The sequence below is a fragment of the Mustela putorius genome, unplaced genomic scaffold (assembly GCF_011764305.1).
Source record: "Mustela putorius furo isolate JIRA1106 unplaced genomic scaffold, ASM1176430v1.1 tig00003875_pilon_pilon_pilon, whole genome shotgun sequence".
Lineage (NCBI taxonomy): Eukaryota > Metazoa > Chordata > Mammalia > Carnivora > Mustelidae > Mustela > Mustela putorius.
In genome coordinates this window covers 3,988,503-4,004,614 of record NW_025422026.1, presented here as the reverse complement: position 1 = coordinate 4,004,614, position 16,112 = coordinate 3,988,503, and the positions used below count along the sequence as shown (strand labels likewise).

The following is a 16,112-nucleotide window of genomic DNA, read 5'->3' as shown; positions in this document are numbered from 1 at the left end:
ATGCTTTCTCCCTAATAAATAAAATCTTAAAAAAAAAAAAATGCTGAAAAAAGATGTGATGATAATAGGTATGCTGATGACCAAGCTTTCAGCCTGGCCTAGGGTCAGATCTATTTACATTTAACAGTATGGACAAACACAAAGCACACAGAAATATTCACCCCGGGTCAGGCAGAATCCTGCTGACAATACTGCCAATTAACTAAGCATTACCTGACATGGCTGATGAGTCTTCATTTATTTATAAAGTAAAATCCATTTTCTTTTTTTTTTTTTTTAATTTATTTATTTGTCAGAGAGAGCGAGCGAGCACATGCAGAGTTCCAGGAAGAGACAGAGAGAGAAGCAGGCTCCCCGTTGAGCAGGGAGCCCGATATGCGACTCGATCCCAGGACGCCGGGATCATGACCTGAGCTGAAGGCAGCCGCTTAACCAACCCAGGCGTCCCGTAAAATCCATTTTCAAGGGATTCAGTAACTCAGATGCCACAGAATAATAAACGTCCCTAAACTCAACCATTATCTTGTGTTTTATGGGGGAAAGTAGAGACCAATGAAAGCAGTGGATTAAATTTAAAATAGATATATATATGGGACCACCAGAGTGGCTCAATCAGTTAAGAGCCCGACTCCTGATTTTGGCTCAGGTTACAATCTCAGGGTCATAAGATCGAGCCCCACATCAGGCTAGGCATGTGGTGGGGAGTCTCCCTGAGAGTCTCACCCTCCATCTCCCTGTGCCACCCCTCCTGCTCGCTCATTCTCTCTAAAATAAAATCTTTATTAAAAAAATAAAAGATAGGGGCGCCTGGGTGGCTCAGTGGGTTAAAGCCTCTGCCTTCGGCTCAGGTCATGATCCCAGGATCCTGGGATCGAGCCCCGCATCGGGCTCTCTGCTCAGTGGAGAGCCTGTTTCCCCCTCTCTCCCTGCCTGCCTCTCTGCCTGCTTGTATCTGTCAAATAAATAAATAAAATCTTAAAAAAAAAAAAGATACATAATACATGATATATATTTACATATATAAAATATGTATGTTAAGTCAGTAGAATATTTCTTAAAATTATAGAATACTCGAACATGTCTGAAAATGCTATTCCTAGATTATATATTGGCCTTGTATTAATTTGCTTAGTCAAATTTTCCACAAAAAAAAAAAAATCTGATCTAGGAGGATAAAATTAACTCTATTTCTTGTAATTTTCTCTTAGATTTTTTAAATTTAGAAATACTTTCAAAAAAAAAAAGAAATATTTCAAATTTACAGAAAAGCTGCAAGTGAAAAGAACACCCATACACCTTTACCCAGATTTACCCATCTAAATATTACTTGTCTTGTTCCATCATCTGCACTCTCTCTACACACACAGACACATTTCATATCTATACATATTTGTATTTATACATACATATATAAATGGGATAATAATGTGTAAGAAAACAGGCAATGTATAGTGTCTGCATGTGTACTTGAGGCAAACTGTTCAGGAATAAATGACACACATCCCTGCCCTTACCCTTAAATACTTCAGTACGTATTTCCTAAGAATAAGAATATTCTCCTATATAACCCATAGTGATTAACTTTGGTAAATAACCGTGTAATATTTTTATCTACTATATTTCAATTTTGCCAACAGACCTTTTTTTGAGAGTGAGTGAGCGCACATGCATGTGCAGGGGAGCAGGGGGCAGGGGGACAGAGGGAGAGGGAGAAAGACACTGAAGCAGACCTCAAGCCGACTGCGGAGCTGGCCCAGGGCTCAATCTCATGAACCTGAGATCATGACCTGAGCAGAAACCAAGAGGTGGTCACTTAACTAACTGCACCACACATGGGCCCCAAACTACTGTTTTTTTATAACACTTTTCCTTCCGGAAGAGGATCCAGTCTAGGATCATAGTTCATGCATTTTTAAAATATGGAAACTAGTACATTTTTATCAAATGAAATTCTAATATCAGGAAGTATTTTAACGGGCCAACTCAACTATATTTTTAGTTAGTGTTTACGTAAAAACTTGTGTTTCAGTCTTTGGTAAAAATTGTTTTTATTCAGAATAGCAATATTTCAGTTACTCCTCAGGTTACACAGGCAATATTAAGTTTCCTATGGGATCTATTGTTGCTACTTAGAGTAAAATACATTTTCCCAAAATTTAGTTTGGGTCTGGCATTATCTCTGAAAAAATATCAGTATGATTGCTTCACTTCATAAAAAATGTTTTCCCCTGTCTAACCCATACTGGTACAGCATACTGGCCTTTTGTGTTAGCATGAAGCTGGCACAGGTCCTCTCAAATAAATGAACATGTTCAGTTCAAATGACTCACTTGGCTGAAATAAGAAATTCACATGACACTTTGTGGGCTAAGTCACATGACGCCACCAATGAAAATGTGCAATAGTACTACTGGGTTCTCAGACCAACAGGGCACTGAAAAGTTCCTTTTTGTTCTCCTAGTGACACGCGTTAACCTTTACTACTCAAAGTGTGATTCAGAAGCACCGGGGTGCTCTGAAAGCTCGTGAGAAATCCAGACTCAGGTTTCACCCTGGACCTGAACTAGAAACTGTCCTGTGCTCACGGTTTAGTTTATTGGTTTCTGATTTTTCACTCAACTTTTAAAATAAAAGTAATTAAGTGATCCTCTCCACATACCTTAAAAGCCTTGAACATAAAAAGAATCTTAGGAATATCAACTGCCGTATTAGATTTTCATCACATACTCAGAAGAGGAAGAAATGTAGGGAGACACTGCCTCATAGTTCTATGACCTTGGTTATTTCATGTCTCTCTGCCTCTATCTCCTTAACCATAAAATGGGGACAGTAAGAAAACTCTCCCCTAGAACACCTGCGCCTCCCAAAAGTTACTGCCAAGACAGCACACGAGGGGCTGGCGCACAGGCGTCACCCAGTGCGCTCTGCTGCCGTCACGCCATCAATACGCCGCACCTTCACCACCACCGGCTGAAGGCTACGATCTTCGTTTTACCACTTGCTGTCTAACGTTAAGTAAGATACTTCCCTGAGCTTTCATTTCTTCATTGTCCAAAAGGGGATAATAGTAAATTACAGCCGAGCTGGAATGCACATAACCGTGATAATTCTATCACTTGCTGCAGTAAGTAAATGCGCTGATACATGCAAAGCAACTAGCTCAGTGCTGGGCGGACTATATACAGACATCGGTTCTGAGATTACGTCCATATGTCAGCATGTTCTTTCTTCCATAACTACACATGTCTGATGACAGAAGATGGGAAAAAAACCAACAATAAAAGGTGGCACCAGACATTCTCTATGCAACAGAACAGTTGCAAGGCCAGAAACCCTGAGCTTGGGGCTCCGGCCCCAGCTAGCCTGCAGTTCAGCAGCCCAGGTTTTAGTTTTTCCATTTGGAAAATGAAAGGGTTGAGCTAAGGGACATCTGTCAGTAGGTCCAGCACTAATACTCAATAGAATTACATATTATCAGCTTACAATTTTTTTTTCTTTGTCCTCATTTTAACTTGCTTACCCCTGTAAAGACCCTATCTCCAAATAAGATCACATTCTGTTGGAGACATAGTTCAGTCCTTAACAAATGGCTATAGGCTAGCTTATAATTTTTTTTTTAAAGATATTATTTATGTATCTCACAGAGAGACAGCGAGAAAGAGAACACGACGAACAAGGGGAGTGGAGAAGGAGAAGGAGGTTTCCCGCAGAGCAGGGAGCCCGACACGGGGCTCGGTCCTAGGACCCCAGAATCATGACCCAAGCTGAGGGCAAACAGACGCTTAACGACTGAGCCACCCAACCACCCTTATCTTGGAATTTTTAAAACAATTCATGTAAGGGTATTATAACTTTGTCTAAAGAGAAAAACAGTGATTTATTTATAGCTAAAGTATAAAGCTCAGGTTACAGGCACCTAATAAATGCCAAATAATATGGTAAAGACTGGTTAATGCTTCCATAGATGTGTTCAGTATGTGAAAATCCATCAGCCTGTGTATTTACGGGAATGTGTACTTTTCTGTATATATACTGCCATTTAGTGAAAATGTTTATATATCAGAGAAAGAGTATTTCATATAAATCTTAAATTCTAACTCCTCCAAGCTTTCCGATTAAGTCCAAAAACAGTAAATCTTAGAACTTTTCTGGACTTGCAACCTCAATCTTTATTCCAGATCCAACAAAAATTAAGACCAAAGATGTCCAGAAAACCTCATGCTATTATCATACTCTCAAATCATACCAAGAACAACAGTGGATGCTTATTCCAACTCCAACCATAAAGAACTGTATCTTTGAGTCTACTTACGTAAGGCTTCATTTCTTTACCTATATGATACTGTATGGACTTTAATTTGCTTTTCTATTATAAAAACATTATGAATCTGATATAGTTCCCTGAATGGTACTATAAAAATAATTACATATACTTTATGATCTAGAACTAATTCTCCAGGAAATATGAAATACTCATATGTAGTTATACTCAATCTTTAAAATTAGCTATTAGCTACATTTACTTACCTGAGTAAGTAACATAAAGGCATTATCTGCCCGAAGATGTTTGGTGAGAAATTCCACACAATGAGCTTCCAGGGCTGGGACTGCATATTTCTTAGCAGTATACAGAGTGGTCATAACTGTCTCCGGGCCAATTTGAACTTCATCTGAATACAGAAATCTGGAAAGCAATTGGGAATTGACAGAGATGGCCATTAATATTTTAGATAAGCAATCAATCCATCAGAGTGAAACCTCTGAGGAATATCTTAAAAGATAATGAGCAAACCCAACAACAACCTGATAGGAGACTTTGTAGGCCATAGGGCATTTGCACATACATCATCTCATTTATTCTTACTCAGGCCCGAGAGGTAGGTAGTGTCTCCATTTTACTAACAAAACTGAAGTTAAGTGAGATCTCAAGACAGACCCATCTCTCTTAAAACCAAATTTTCAGAGGTCTTTTAGCACCCCACTGCAGTTCAGGGCAGCAATGGTTTACTAACATCTCCTTCACCAAAGGATGTTCATTTAAACAAATGTACAGGTAGCTGAAGTTCACATCTCTAGATGACAAAACATTCATTTATTTCCTGATAATGGTGTCTTGTTAATCTGGGCATCTTTTAACCTTTCATTGTTATTCCCAAACTAGCACAATGAGTCTTTGGAGGAATAAAACAATTTAATAATATCATAAATGACTCATGTTGTTTTGTGTTTTTGGGTATCTAGGTTTAATTTTCTCTCAAAACACTATCAGTCTGATACTGCCTCCTCCCAGTTCGCTGCTTCTGTTAGACTGCTGGACAGATCACCTTCACAGAACTGCAAACAAGGCAGAAGATTCTCAGCGAAAGCCTGGACAGTTCTTGAGAGATCTTGCAGCTTTTGCCTACCAACTTTAGGCCTCTTTTGTGGCTCCTCAGAGACCCTGTGTGTACTGCCCAGTTCTCAACTATATACAGGAAGCCGGGAGCGGAGGGCCGTAGAGAAGGATGGCATGAAGAATAAAAATTGCATTTTAGTGAGGCGCCTGGGTGGCCTGGGTGGCTCAGTCGGTTGGGTTTCTGACTCTTGATTCGAGCTCAGTCATGATCTCAGCCATGGGACTGAGCCCCACATTGGGCTCCGTGCTTAGCAGGGAGTCTGCTAAGATTCTCTCTCTCTCTCAAATAAATAAATCTTCTAAAAATTGCATCTTAGTGATACTAAAGACATCAGAGTAATTATATGTATATTGCTAGGATCCAAGTCATAAAATAAGAAAACCCATTAACATGTCTCAGAACCCTCTATTACACTGGAGTGAAGGAAGTTCTAACTCCTGTCCCCACCCTCTACTGTTCCACTTCCTCTTCTTTCATTCCTGTCTCCATTATCACCACCCAAGATGAAACCCCAGCCCATGAGAGCCTCCAGTCTGTCGCCCTAACCAAATGCCTGTGCTCCTCTAACAATATCTCTGTGCTTACAACTATCTCTAGCCGAGACTGTTCATTCTCATTCTCCTCAGCCTTCAAAGTGAGGGTTGCTGATTCTCAGGATCACACCATTTAAAAAAAATTTTCCCCCAAAACCTTTTTAGAGAGTCAAGTCAACTGGCTGTACTACCCTCATAATATTTACCTTAAAGTTACGTGCCACTTTGTGATGAGTACAGGGAATTAAAAAGCAAGTAAGGTGTCATCGCTTACAGTCAGGGGAAGGGGGATGAACAGAAAAGAGAGAGAGAAAATCAACATTTGTTGATTTGTTGATTCAACCCTCCCACAAGGCAGGCAGTGGCTATTACCCTGCACAGGGAAGGTGGGGAAACTGCCTATCAGAGAACGCGCCGCTTCTGGGCCCAGGCCTGCTTCCAGGGTGAGACTGGCAGGCCCCCCAGGTGAGAGCTAAGTGTTCTCAGGACCTCAGGCTCGGGTTTGAGCCCGTCCCATCACTGCCAGCTCTGAGACTAGAAACAAGCTATCATCGTTTCTCCTTTCTGAAAAGAGAGTGACAGCATTTCCTTCATCATGCTCTCGTGAGGATTAGTATAAACTGAAAAAAATGAAGTGTTTTAAATAGTGCCTGACAAGTACTCAGCCTCGGCAAATGTTGGCTGTTTATTTTTATGTTGCTTCATTTCTTCCTCTCTGCTGTTTCCCTCTGTTTTAGAAGATGTCCGTGCCGTTGTCTTCTGGCCTTCTGTTCTCCCCAGTAACACATGTTCATGTTTCTAAGAATTCCTGCTTCTTAGTCATTCCTTTTCTCCTCCACAGCACTCTGTCTTGGTTTCATGGGTGCAAAAACGTCTTCAAGTCTCCAAGGTGGTATTAACCAGAGTGTTTCAGGTTCCCTTTTGTTCCCAGTTCCGAGGATCAGCTGCTCTTGGTCTCCGTGGTTCACATTCTCATGCCCTCATACGTTAATGATCAATGGTGGTCTCCAGTTTGGTGTTCCCGCAGCCGGTCTAGGTTTTCCTTGCTGCTGTGTAGATGGGCCTACTCTCCAGGGAAAACCACCCCCAAAGCGAACGGGCTGGCTGAGAGCTCTGTGTATGTGGGAGGCTTGTTGACTGGCACCTGGGATCCCCTAATGCCATGACTCTAGAGTCCCTAAGCTCTCCCAGGCAGTTTGTTCAATTTCTTTAAGAAGAGCCTGCCAGGAGGCTGTCACTAGCAGTTAGTCTGCAAGAGCTGGCTGAGGGTGCATCTATAAGCAAGCTTTAAGTTAACTCCCCCGGGGGCACCTGGGTGGCTCAGTCAGTTAAGCGGCTGCCTTGGGCTCAGGTCATGGTCCCAGGGTCCTGGGATCAAGTCCAGCATCAGATTCCCTGCTCAGCGGGGAGTCAGCTTCTCACTCTGACCCTCCCCCTCTGCTCAAGTGCGATCTCTTGCTTTCTCTTTCTCAAATAAATAAAATCTTTTTTTTTTTTTTAAGATTTTGTTTATTTGACAGAAGAGATCACAAGTAGGCAGAGAGGCAGGTGGAAAGAGAGAGGAAGGGAAGCAGGCTCCCCACTGAGAAGAGAGCCTAATGCAGGGCTTGATCCCAGGACCCCAGGATCATGACCTGAGCCAAAGGCAGAGGCTCTAAACCTACTGAGCCACCCAGGTGCCCCTCAAATAAATAAAATCTTTATAAAAAAAATTAATTGCCACATTTTAGCTCCACCTTCTCATTTCACACATCTCCCTACCAGCCCTGGCCTAGAACCACTGGGGGATGGCGGGGGGGGGGGGGGTCTGCCAGGGAAGCCAGCTGCAGCTCCCCGAGCTCTGGATTCTGGGGTCCTGTCACCCCCTCCCTTTCATCAGCAGCACACTCTCAACTGCTCTGTCCCTTTTCCACAGTTGGCTCCCACCCCATCTCCCTCTTCCCCATCACTCTATCAGGTTTAAGAGAAGGCCTACTGCATGCTCCGTTCCCTTCTTGAGTCAGAAACCTGTGACATTTTAATTTAAAGGGCAAGGTAGAAAGAATCTTTACATCTGCTTTAATTTTTTTTTTTTTTCAGGCAAAATACCAGAGTTATAAAATAAAGAGCGGAAACACGGGGCCGTTATCACCGTTTGCCTTTGCATGTGCGGCGGCAACAAGGAGACAAACCCCACAGAGCTGAAGGACCCGGTCTCACAGGCGTCTGTAACCAGGCGCTCTGTCAGGGAGATTGCAAAACCGTCCTGGAGAAACGTCTGCTTGAGATAAGACTAAAGGATGACAAGACGGGGGGAAGAACACGCCAGGAACAAGAGAGAATTGTTTTTAGGCTCTTCTATTTGAGATACACACACACACACACCCCCATTCAAACTGCTTTTATTAAATTCCACTTTGGTAATATACCTTTAGCTTATAGCAAGGAATATTTTAAAGAAACATTTACATCTAAAGACAGACTAAGGATACTATTGACTTCAGTAATGCCTTCTTTATGAGCAAACCTCACAAGCATTTTCTTGTTGGTCAGATTATCAGACAGAGTTGTGCATTCACTAAGCAGATGCTTTGTTTTATTTTTAACCTGACAAACACTATGAATTGTACTGACTAGCTAGGTTTCTCTTTCTCCGTTAGCTGCTAAACAATTAAAATTAAATTTGTAGGGGTGCTCGGTGGCTCAGTTGATTAGGCATCTGCCTTTGGCTCAGGTCATGATCCAGGAGCCATGGGAATGAGCCTCACACTGGGGTCCCTGTTTGGTGGGGAGCCTGCTTCTCCCTCTCCCTCTGCCGATCCCCCCACTTATGTTTGTTCTGTCAAATAAATAAAATCTTTAAAACAATTAAATTTAGGGGCACCTGGGTGGCTGAGTGGGTTAAGCCTCTGCCTTCACCTCAGGTCATGATCTCAGGGTCCTCGGATCAAGCCCCTCATCTGGGAATCTGTGCTCAACAGGGAGCCTGCTTCCCCCACCTCTCTCTCTACCTGCCTCTCTGCCTAGTTGTGATCTGTGAGAAATAAATAACCTTTTAAAAAAATTAAATTTCTAGCTTGCCTACAGCATGCATTTTTATATTAGCTTCATCTTGGCTTTATTTCTTACCTTTGTGTTTTTTTAAGATATTTTAAATTCTTTTTGGAGCAATGCAAGTTATAAATGATGTTCTATTAACAATAAGAAATGGGGGGCCCCTGGGTGGCTCAGTCGGTTAAGCGGCTACCTTAGGCTCAGGTCATGATGCTGGGATCCTGGGATCGAGCCCCGCATCGGGCTCTGTGCTCAGTGGAGGGCCTGCTTCTCCCTCCCTCTGCCTGCCACTCCGCCTACCTGTGCTCTCGCTCTCTGTGTCAAATAAATAAAATCTTAAAATTAAAAAAAAAGTAAGAAATGGATCTCTGTGTTTCCCATACTTTGTGTGCATTTTTCTACAATACCCAGCTCGGTGTGGGCACATGGCTAAGCATTAATCAGTACGTGTTAAGTGACTAGACAATTCAGTACAAGTTTCTATGTAACACAACTGAGGAACCATACTCACCTCTAATGAGAAAACAGACTACTTAAAAATCCAGGAACCATGTTGGTTCATATTTTACTTATATGTTTCTTATCTTCTATTTAATTATTAAAATGGCTATAATAAAAAAAAGCCAAGGTTTATAAAATATAATTAAAAATTAATCAATTACCACAGGTTTTTGTTTTTTAGAAAGACTTATCCATTTATTTGAGAGAAAGACAGAGTATGCGTGCGCTGTGGGGAAGGCCAGAGGGAGATGGAGAGAGAGCAACCCCAGCGGAACCCCCACCGAGTGCAGAGTCCAATGCTGAGGGTGATCCCAAGACCCTGAGATCACAACCTGGGGTGAAACTGAGTCAGATGCTCAACCAACTGGGGCCACCCAGGTACCCCAATTCTTTGTATTTTAAAATGAACCTTTCAGCCCTCATTCACTACCTTTAAGGATGAGAGCGCAAGAGAAATGATATGTCGTTAAACTACTCCTTTTCCCCCACCCTAAAGATTAAAGGTTTTCTAACCTAATTTAGGTTATATTTAGTAAAAATTTCAAAAAACTATGGCAAAAACTTGATCTTAAATTACAGAAACTAGGGGCGCCTGGGTGGCTCAGTGGTTGGGCCGCTGCCTTCGGCTCAGGTCATGATCTCCGGGACCTGGGATCGAGCCCCACATCAGGCTCTCTGCTCAGCAGGGAGCCTGCTTCCTCCTCTCTCTCTGCCTGCCTCTCTGCCTGCTTGTGATCTCTCTCTGTCAAATAAATAAATAAAATCTTAAAAAAAAAAATTACAGAAACTATAAGATCGTGCATAAGAACCTTTGGATCACTACTGACTCATTCATTAAGGGACTCCCTCTTGGTTGAAACACTTTCTTCAACTTGACTTTCAAGACCCTCTTGGTTTAAACACTTCCTTCAACTTTGACTTTCAAGATCCCAGGCTCCTTGCTTTCCAATCTAATTCACTGACAGCAGTGTCTGTGTCATCTTAGTCTCCTCAGCTACACCTCCACACGGTGGAGGTCCCCAGGGCTCATCCTGGCACCTCTTTTCACAACCGCATCCCCTCCCTAGGTGACCCCATTTGGTCTTATGGTTTAAAGACCATTCACTCTTAGCTTTCAAATTTATGTTCAGCAAGAAGCTCTTCCCTCAACTCCAGGTTCATATTTCTGGCTGTACTCTTTTAGATAAGCCTTAGAAGTCTTCTTGGTTCTACCTTTACAAAATGCAGTTGACCCTTAAACAACACTGCCATTAGGGGCATGGCCTCCACTCCCTATCCCCCTCCCTCCAAACGGCTGAAAACCTGCATGTAACTCTCCCAAAACTTTACTAATAGCCTACTGTTGATCAGACGACATACCGATAACAATTAACACATTCTATTTTATGTTGTATTATTATATACTGTATTCTTACAATTGCGTGAGCTAGAGAAAAGAAAATGTCATCAAGAAAATCCAAAGGAAGAAGGGGTGCCTGGGTGGCTCAGCTGTTCAAGCATCTGGGTTTGGCTTGGGTCATGGTCCTGGGATGGAGCCCCACATCGGGGCTGCTCGGCGAGCAATCTGTTTCTCCCTCTCCTTCTACCCCTATCCCTGCCTGTGCGTGTTCTCTCTCTCTCTCCCTCTCTCTCAAACAAGTAAATAAAATCTTAAAAAATTTTTTAAAATAGGGGCGCTTGGGTGGCTCAGTTGATTGGACGACTGCCTTCGGCTCAGGTCATGATCCTGGAGTCCCAGGATCGAGTCCCACATCAGGCTCCCAGCTCCATGGGAAGTCTGCTTCTCCCTCTGACCTTCTCCTCGCTCATGTTCTCTCTCAAATAAATAAATAAAATCTTTAAAAAAAAACAATTTTTTTTTTAAATAAATGCATTGGGGCACCTGGGTGGCTCAGTCAGTAAAGCACTGGACTCTTGGTTTCGGCTTGGGTCATGATCTCTGTGGTTGTGGGATCAAGCCCTATGTTCGGTTCTGTGCTCAGTGTGAGGTCTGCTTCAGCTTCTCTCCCTCTCACTCATCCTGTCTCTCTCTCTTTCTCAAATAAAGTCTTTTTTTTTTTTTTTAAAAGAAAGAAAATCCTAAGGAAGAGAAAATACATTTACAGTACTATACTGCATTTGGTGGGGGAAAAAATCCACATATACATAAGCCCATGTAGTTCAAACTCATGTGGTTCAAAGGTCAATCAGCTATCCACAGTCTGACCACTTTTTACCCATCTATCACTCCCAAGCTGGTAGATACAACCCAGTAGCATACCTCTTGCCTGGAATACTGCAAAAGTGTCTTAATTCAACTCCCTGCTGCCCATTGTACTTCCTCCCCAGTCTAATCTCCAAACAATTGCCCAAATGAGTTTTTAAAAATGTAAATCAGATCATATCACAGCCACACTGAAAACTCTCCAAAAGTTTCTCACCACACATCAAAGTCCTTCCATAGACTATCCAGCCCTGCACAACCTTGTCTAGCCTCTCCTTTGGAACTCATTTTCTACCACTTTTTCCCCAATTCATTCTGCTCAAACAGCACTGGTTTATTCTTGAAGTTCCTCCAGCAGGAGAAATTTAGGACCTCAGACATGCTTTGCCTTGCTTAGAATGCTCCTACCCTCACAGTCTGATCATTTTTCTTTAAAATATTTATCAGTACTTGACATTTTATCTTTGCTTCTCCTTGCTAGATTATAAACTACCTGAGGGCAGGGACTTTTGCTTGTTCCTTGCTGAATCCGACATCTGAAACGGGGACTGGCACAAGGGCACACAGCGTTTCTCAAACAAACAACGAAGAACATCAGTTCAAGGTCAGGCAGATCAAAACAAGCAGGTTTTTATAACGTAACTAACGTAACTAATTCAATCTGTAAACATAATAAAAATAGGCCCAAGCTAACTTGTTTTCCCCACTCAGCAAGTACAAACTAGGAGACATCTGTTTGTCACACAATAGTAAGGACAGCATCTATGCTCCACCGCCGGCCAATACCTTTCGGTCCAGGTATCATGTAACAATCAGGCCAGATATCATTTCAGAACAGAACAATGACTGGAATCTGAAGAAGGACAAAAACCAGGACCACGCTGAACACAGGAAAATTTCAAGGACTTTAAAATTAATCCACTTACCTTCTATTGACAGGAAAGGATTGAGTGACCACCAGCTTCAGTGAAAATACCAACTAAACATTTTCCCCTCTTCGTTCTTACTCTACCCACTCTAGTTTTAAAGGAAAGAACTCGACAGTCTTTTTAGATCAGTGGCTCTCAGATTTAGCTGGTATTATTAGTATTTACAGAGAATTTTTTTTTTAAGATTTTATTTATTTATTTGACAGAGAGAAATCACAAGTAGTCGGAGAGACAGGCAGAGAGAGGAGGAAGCAGGCTCCCTGCTGAGCAGAGAGCCCGATGTGGGACTCGATCCCAGGACCCTGGGATCATGACCTGAGCTGAAGGCAGCGGCTTAACCCACTGAGCCACCCAGGCGCCCTATTTACAGAGAATATTAAAAAATGCTCTCAAGGCCCCACCTCTAAACATTACAATCCTTCAAAGAGGGAGGAAGAATCTGCAAATTTAACAAGCACTCCAGGATGCAATGCAGGTAGACCAACAAATCCCTTTAGATACCTATAGTCTAGAAAAACCAATCCTCCTGTCAATGCCAAACCAAAACCAAAAGACCTAGATCCCAGCTCTTAAGCTGGCTTTTTTCTCTGTCTTTATAAATATAATTTCACTAAACTGCAGAAAATATATGAAACAAAAAGAAGGACAAAAAGGCAATTATCATCTTACCACTCCAATACGCTTCAGGTAGCATTCGGGTGCGCTTCCTTCTCTCCATACCTCTGGGTATGCGCCTGGTTCTGTTCCTTCTGTTTTATTCCCAGCACACACAGCTTCAATGCTATGTATCATACACACTTCCTATGTTAACAGTATCGCCTAGTATTCCTCAGTATCACACTCGGTGGCATTACCCTGCATGGAGTGCCCATCACTGGTATCTAACCATTCCGACCAGCTGACTACTTCCTCTCTACTGCAATAATCCAGCCGTAAACATTTTTATAGACAACATTTTGTACAGTACTTGAATACTGGGTGGGGGGAATCTACAGTGTCAAACTATTTTACCACCACCTTAGGGCTCTTCCAACAGATCTCTAAAATACTGAGGTGGGGCTCCTGGGTGGCTCAGTCACTTAAGCATTTGTCTTGGGCTCAGGTCATGATCCTGAGTTCCTGGGATTGAGCCCTGCATTGGGCTTCCTGCTCAGCTGGGAGGCTGCTTCTCCCCCTCTCTCTCCCTCTGTCCCTCATCCCTACTCTGCTCTCTCTCTCTCAAATAAATATAATTTTTTTAAAGATTTTATTTATTTATTTGACACAGGCAGAGATCACAAGTAGGCAGAGAGACAGACAGAGAGAGAGGAGAGAGGGAAGCAGGTTCCCCTCTGAGCAGAGAGCCTGATGCAGGGCTCGATCCCAGGACCCTGGGATCATGACCTGAGGCGAAGACAGAGGCTTTACCCACTGAGCCACCCAGGCGCCCCTAAATACAATCATTTTTTTTTTTAAGATTTTTTAAATTTATTCATGGACAGACAGAGATCACAAGTAGGCAGAGGCAGAGAGAGAGGAGGAAGCAGGCTCCCTGCTGAGCAGAGAGCCTGATGCGGGACTTGATCCCAGGACCCTGACATCATGACCTGAGCTGAAGGCAGAGGCTTAACCCACTGAGCCAACCAGGCGCCCCCCTATATACAATCTTTTAGAAAAAGTTAAATATTGGGAGAGAAAGTGCTTTGCTTTTAATTTCCACTTCTTTAATTACTGAGGTTAAACATTCTTTGTTCATTAGCTATATTTTTCTCTACCTATCTATCCTGCCCTTTATCCATTTATTTATGGGATCTTGGTATTTTCTACTTGGTTTAACTTTATAGTCAGCTTCCCACTGAGCTCCCTGATTGAGCTTTGAGCCTTCGTCGACTATGTGCCCGTTCAGTGGTCTGTTTTCTGCCTCTGTACCAACCAAGACTGTGTTACTTTGGGGACACACTGTCGTCAGGCAGCTAAAACCCTCTCGATGTAATGAAGCACGCATGGTCTTCCTTATGAGGTTGCTGTTACCCTGGCCAGTCACTTGACTTTTCCGGGCCCCGATCCCACTTGCAAAAGTGTGGAAAACACCACCTACAGCTCCCCAGCCGGACTTTCGTAAATACAAGCTAATAATGCCAAGCGACTGGCTCCCTCCCGTTCACCACAATTCATCAGAGTCAGTGTGTTACCCCCCAGTAAGCCGAAAGCAAACTCCTAAGAACACGGGAGGCTGGCTTCGCTTTTAAGCGAATGTGACCTTGTCCGCAGAACCGCGGCGGCAGGAACGGCCGCGCCTACCCGTCCCGGTCCTCCCCTCCCCCGGCCCCACCACTCACACACACTAAGAGCGAAACCGAGTCAGGACCTCAGACACACACAAAGGCCCTCGGTCGCACGCGACTTTTCCGCTCTCCCGCTCTCCTCGGCAAAAGCATACACAAAACGACGTCAGCGGGCCCCGCCGCGGCGCCGCCGCTCCTCCAGCCCCGAGGCCGGGCCCCACGCCCGGAGCGCACCCGACGGGCTCGCTGAGCGGCCGCAGACGCGGGACGCTGCCCCGACCGCCGGCGGCCCGGAGGCGACAGGCCGGCGCGCGCGGCCAGCGGGGAGCCGCTCACCTCAGCAGCGCCAGGAAGGCGGCGGGCTCCACGTCCGGCAGCTCGATCTCGGCCGACGTGGTGGCCATGCCGCCGTTGAACATGGCGTCGAAGACGGCGCTGCCGGCCGCCAGCACGAAGCGGTGCGCGGGGATGCGCTGCGGGCCCCCGGCGGCCGCGGCGCCGCGGCCCTTGCCCAGCACGAAGCGCACATCGCTCAGCAGCTCGGAGTTGAAGAGGAAGGCGAAGCGCTCCTTCAGCGACGCCTTGGTCGCCTGCCAGTTGTACAGCGGCTCCCGCTGCAGGGGCAGCAGGGGCCCCAGAGAGGACGGCGGCGGCGGCGGCGACGGAGGCCCCGCGGCGCCCGGCTCCGCCTCGGCCCCCGGCACCTGCTCGCCCGCAGCGGCCGGCCCGAGCGAGGCCATCCTCCAGCGGCGCGGCTCCTCGGGCTAGGCAGAGAGCTCCCGCCGCTCAGCCGCCATCGCCGACGCCGCCCCCGGAGGCCGGCGCCGCCTCGGTGCCTTCCGGGAAAGGCGCTTCCGGCGGCCGCGCACCTCCCCGGCCCCGTCCCGCCCCCGGCCCCGCCCCTCCCCGGCCCCGCCCCGCCCCTCCCCGGCCCCGCCCCGCTCGCGGCTACCGGGCGCGCGCCCTCGCCACGCGGGGATGCGGGAGCGCGCGCGACCGCCCGAGCCGGGCCGGCGCAGCGTGGAGTCCTTCGCGGCACGCAGGGCGGCGTTTTCCGCGCCCGGTGCACCCCTCCCCGGGAGGGCCGACGCACAAGCCCCTGCGTCTCCTCCGACCCGGAGCGCCCGTCCTCGCCTCGGGCCCCTCATCATCAGCTCCAGCGCCTCCCACGTATCCCAGGGGCAGGTTCCTGGGCTGTCCCTTCAGGAGTTTCCCGTGGAAATGGGAGGCCCCGAGGCCTCAGCCAGGGAGCG

At 45.4% G+C, this 16,112-nt stretch overlaps 1 protein-coding gene across 2 annotated transcripts in view; it reads right to left on the bottom strand.

Moving 5' to 3' along the window:
- Nucleotides 1-15,705, bottom strand: part of BTBD1 (BTB domain containing 1) — a 39,447-nt gene extending 23,742 nt beyond the window's left edge. Inside the window, exons 1-2 of one of the 2 annotated variants that reach the window (XM_045067286.1) lie at nucleotides 15,196-15,705; nucleotides 4,528-4,684 (exon numbers count right to left, since the gene is read on the bottom strand). In XM_045067286.1, coding sequence (XP_044923221.1) covers nucleotides 4,528-4,684; nucleotides 15,196-15,599 — 561 coding nt within the window. In that variant the 5' untranslated portion in view covers nucleotides 15,600-15,705. The remainder of the gene's footprint in view (nucleotides 1-4,527; nucleotides 4,685-15,195) is intronic. The other variant, XM_045067285.1, reaches the window with a different exon arrangement.
- Nucleotides 15,706-16,112: the final 407 nt, after the last annotated feature.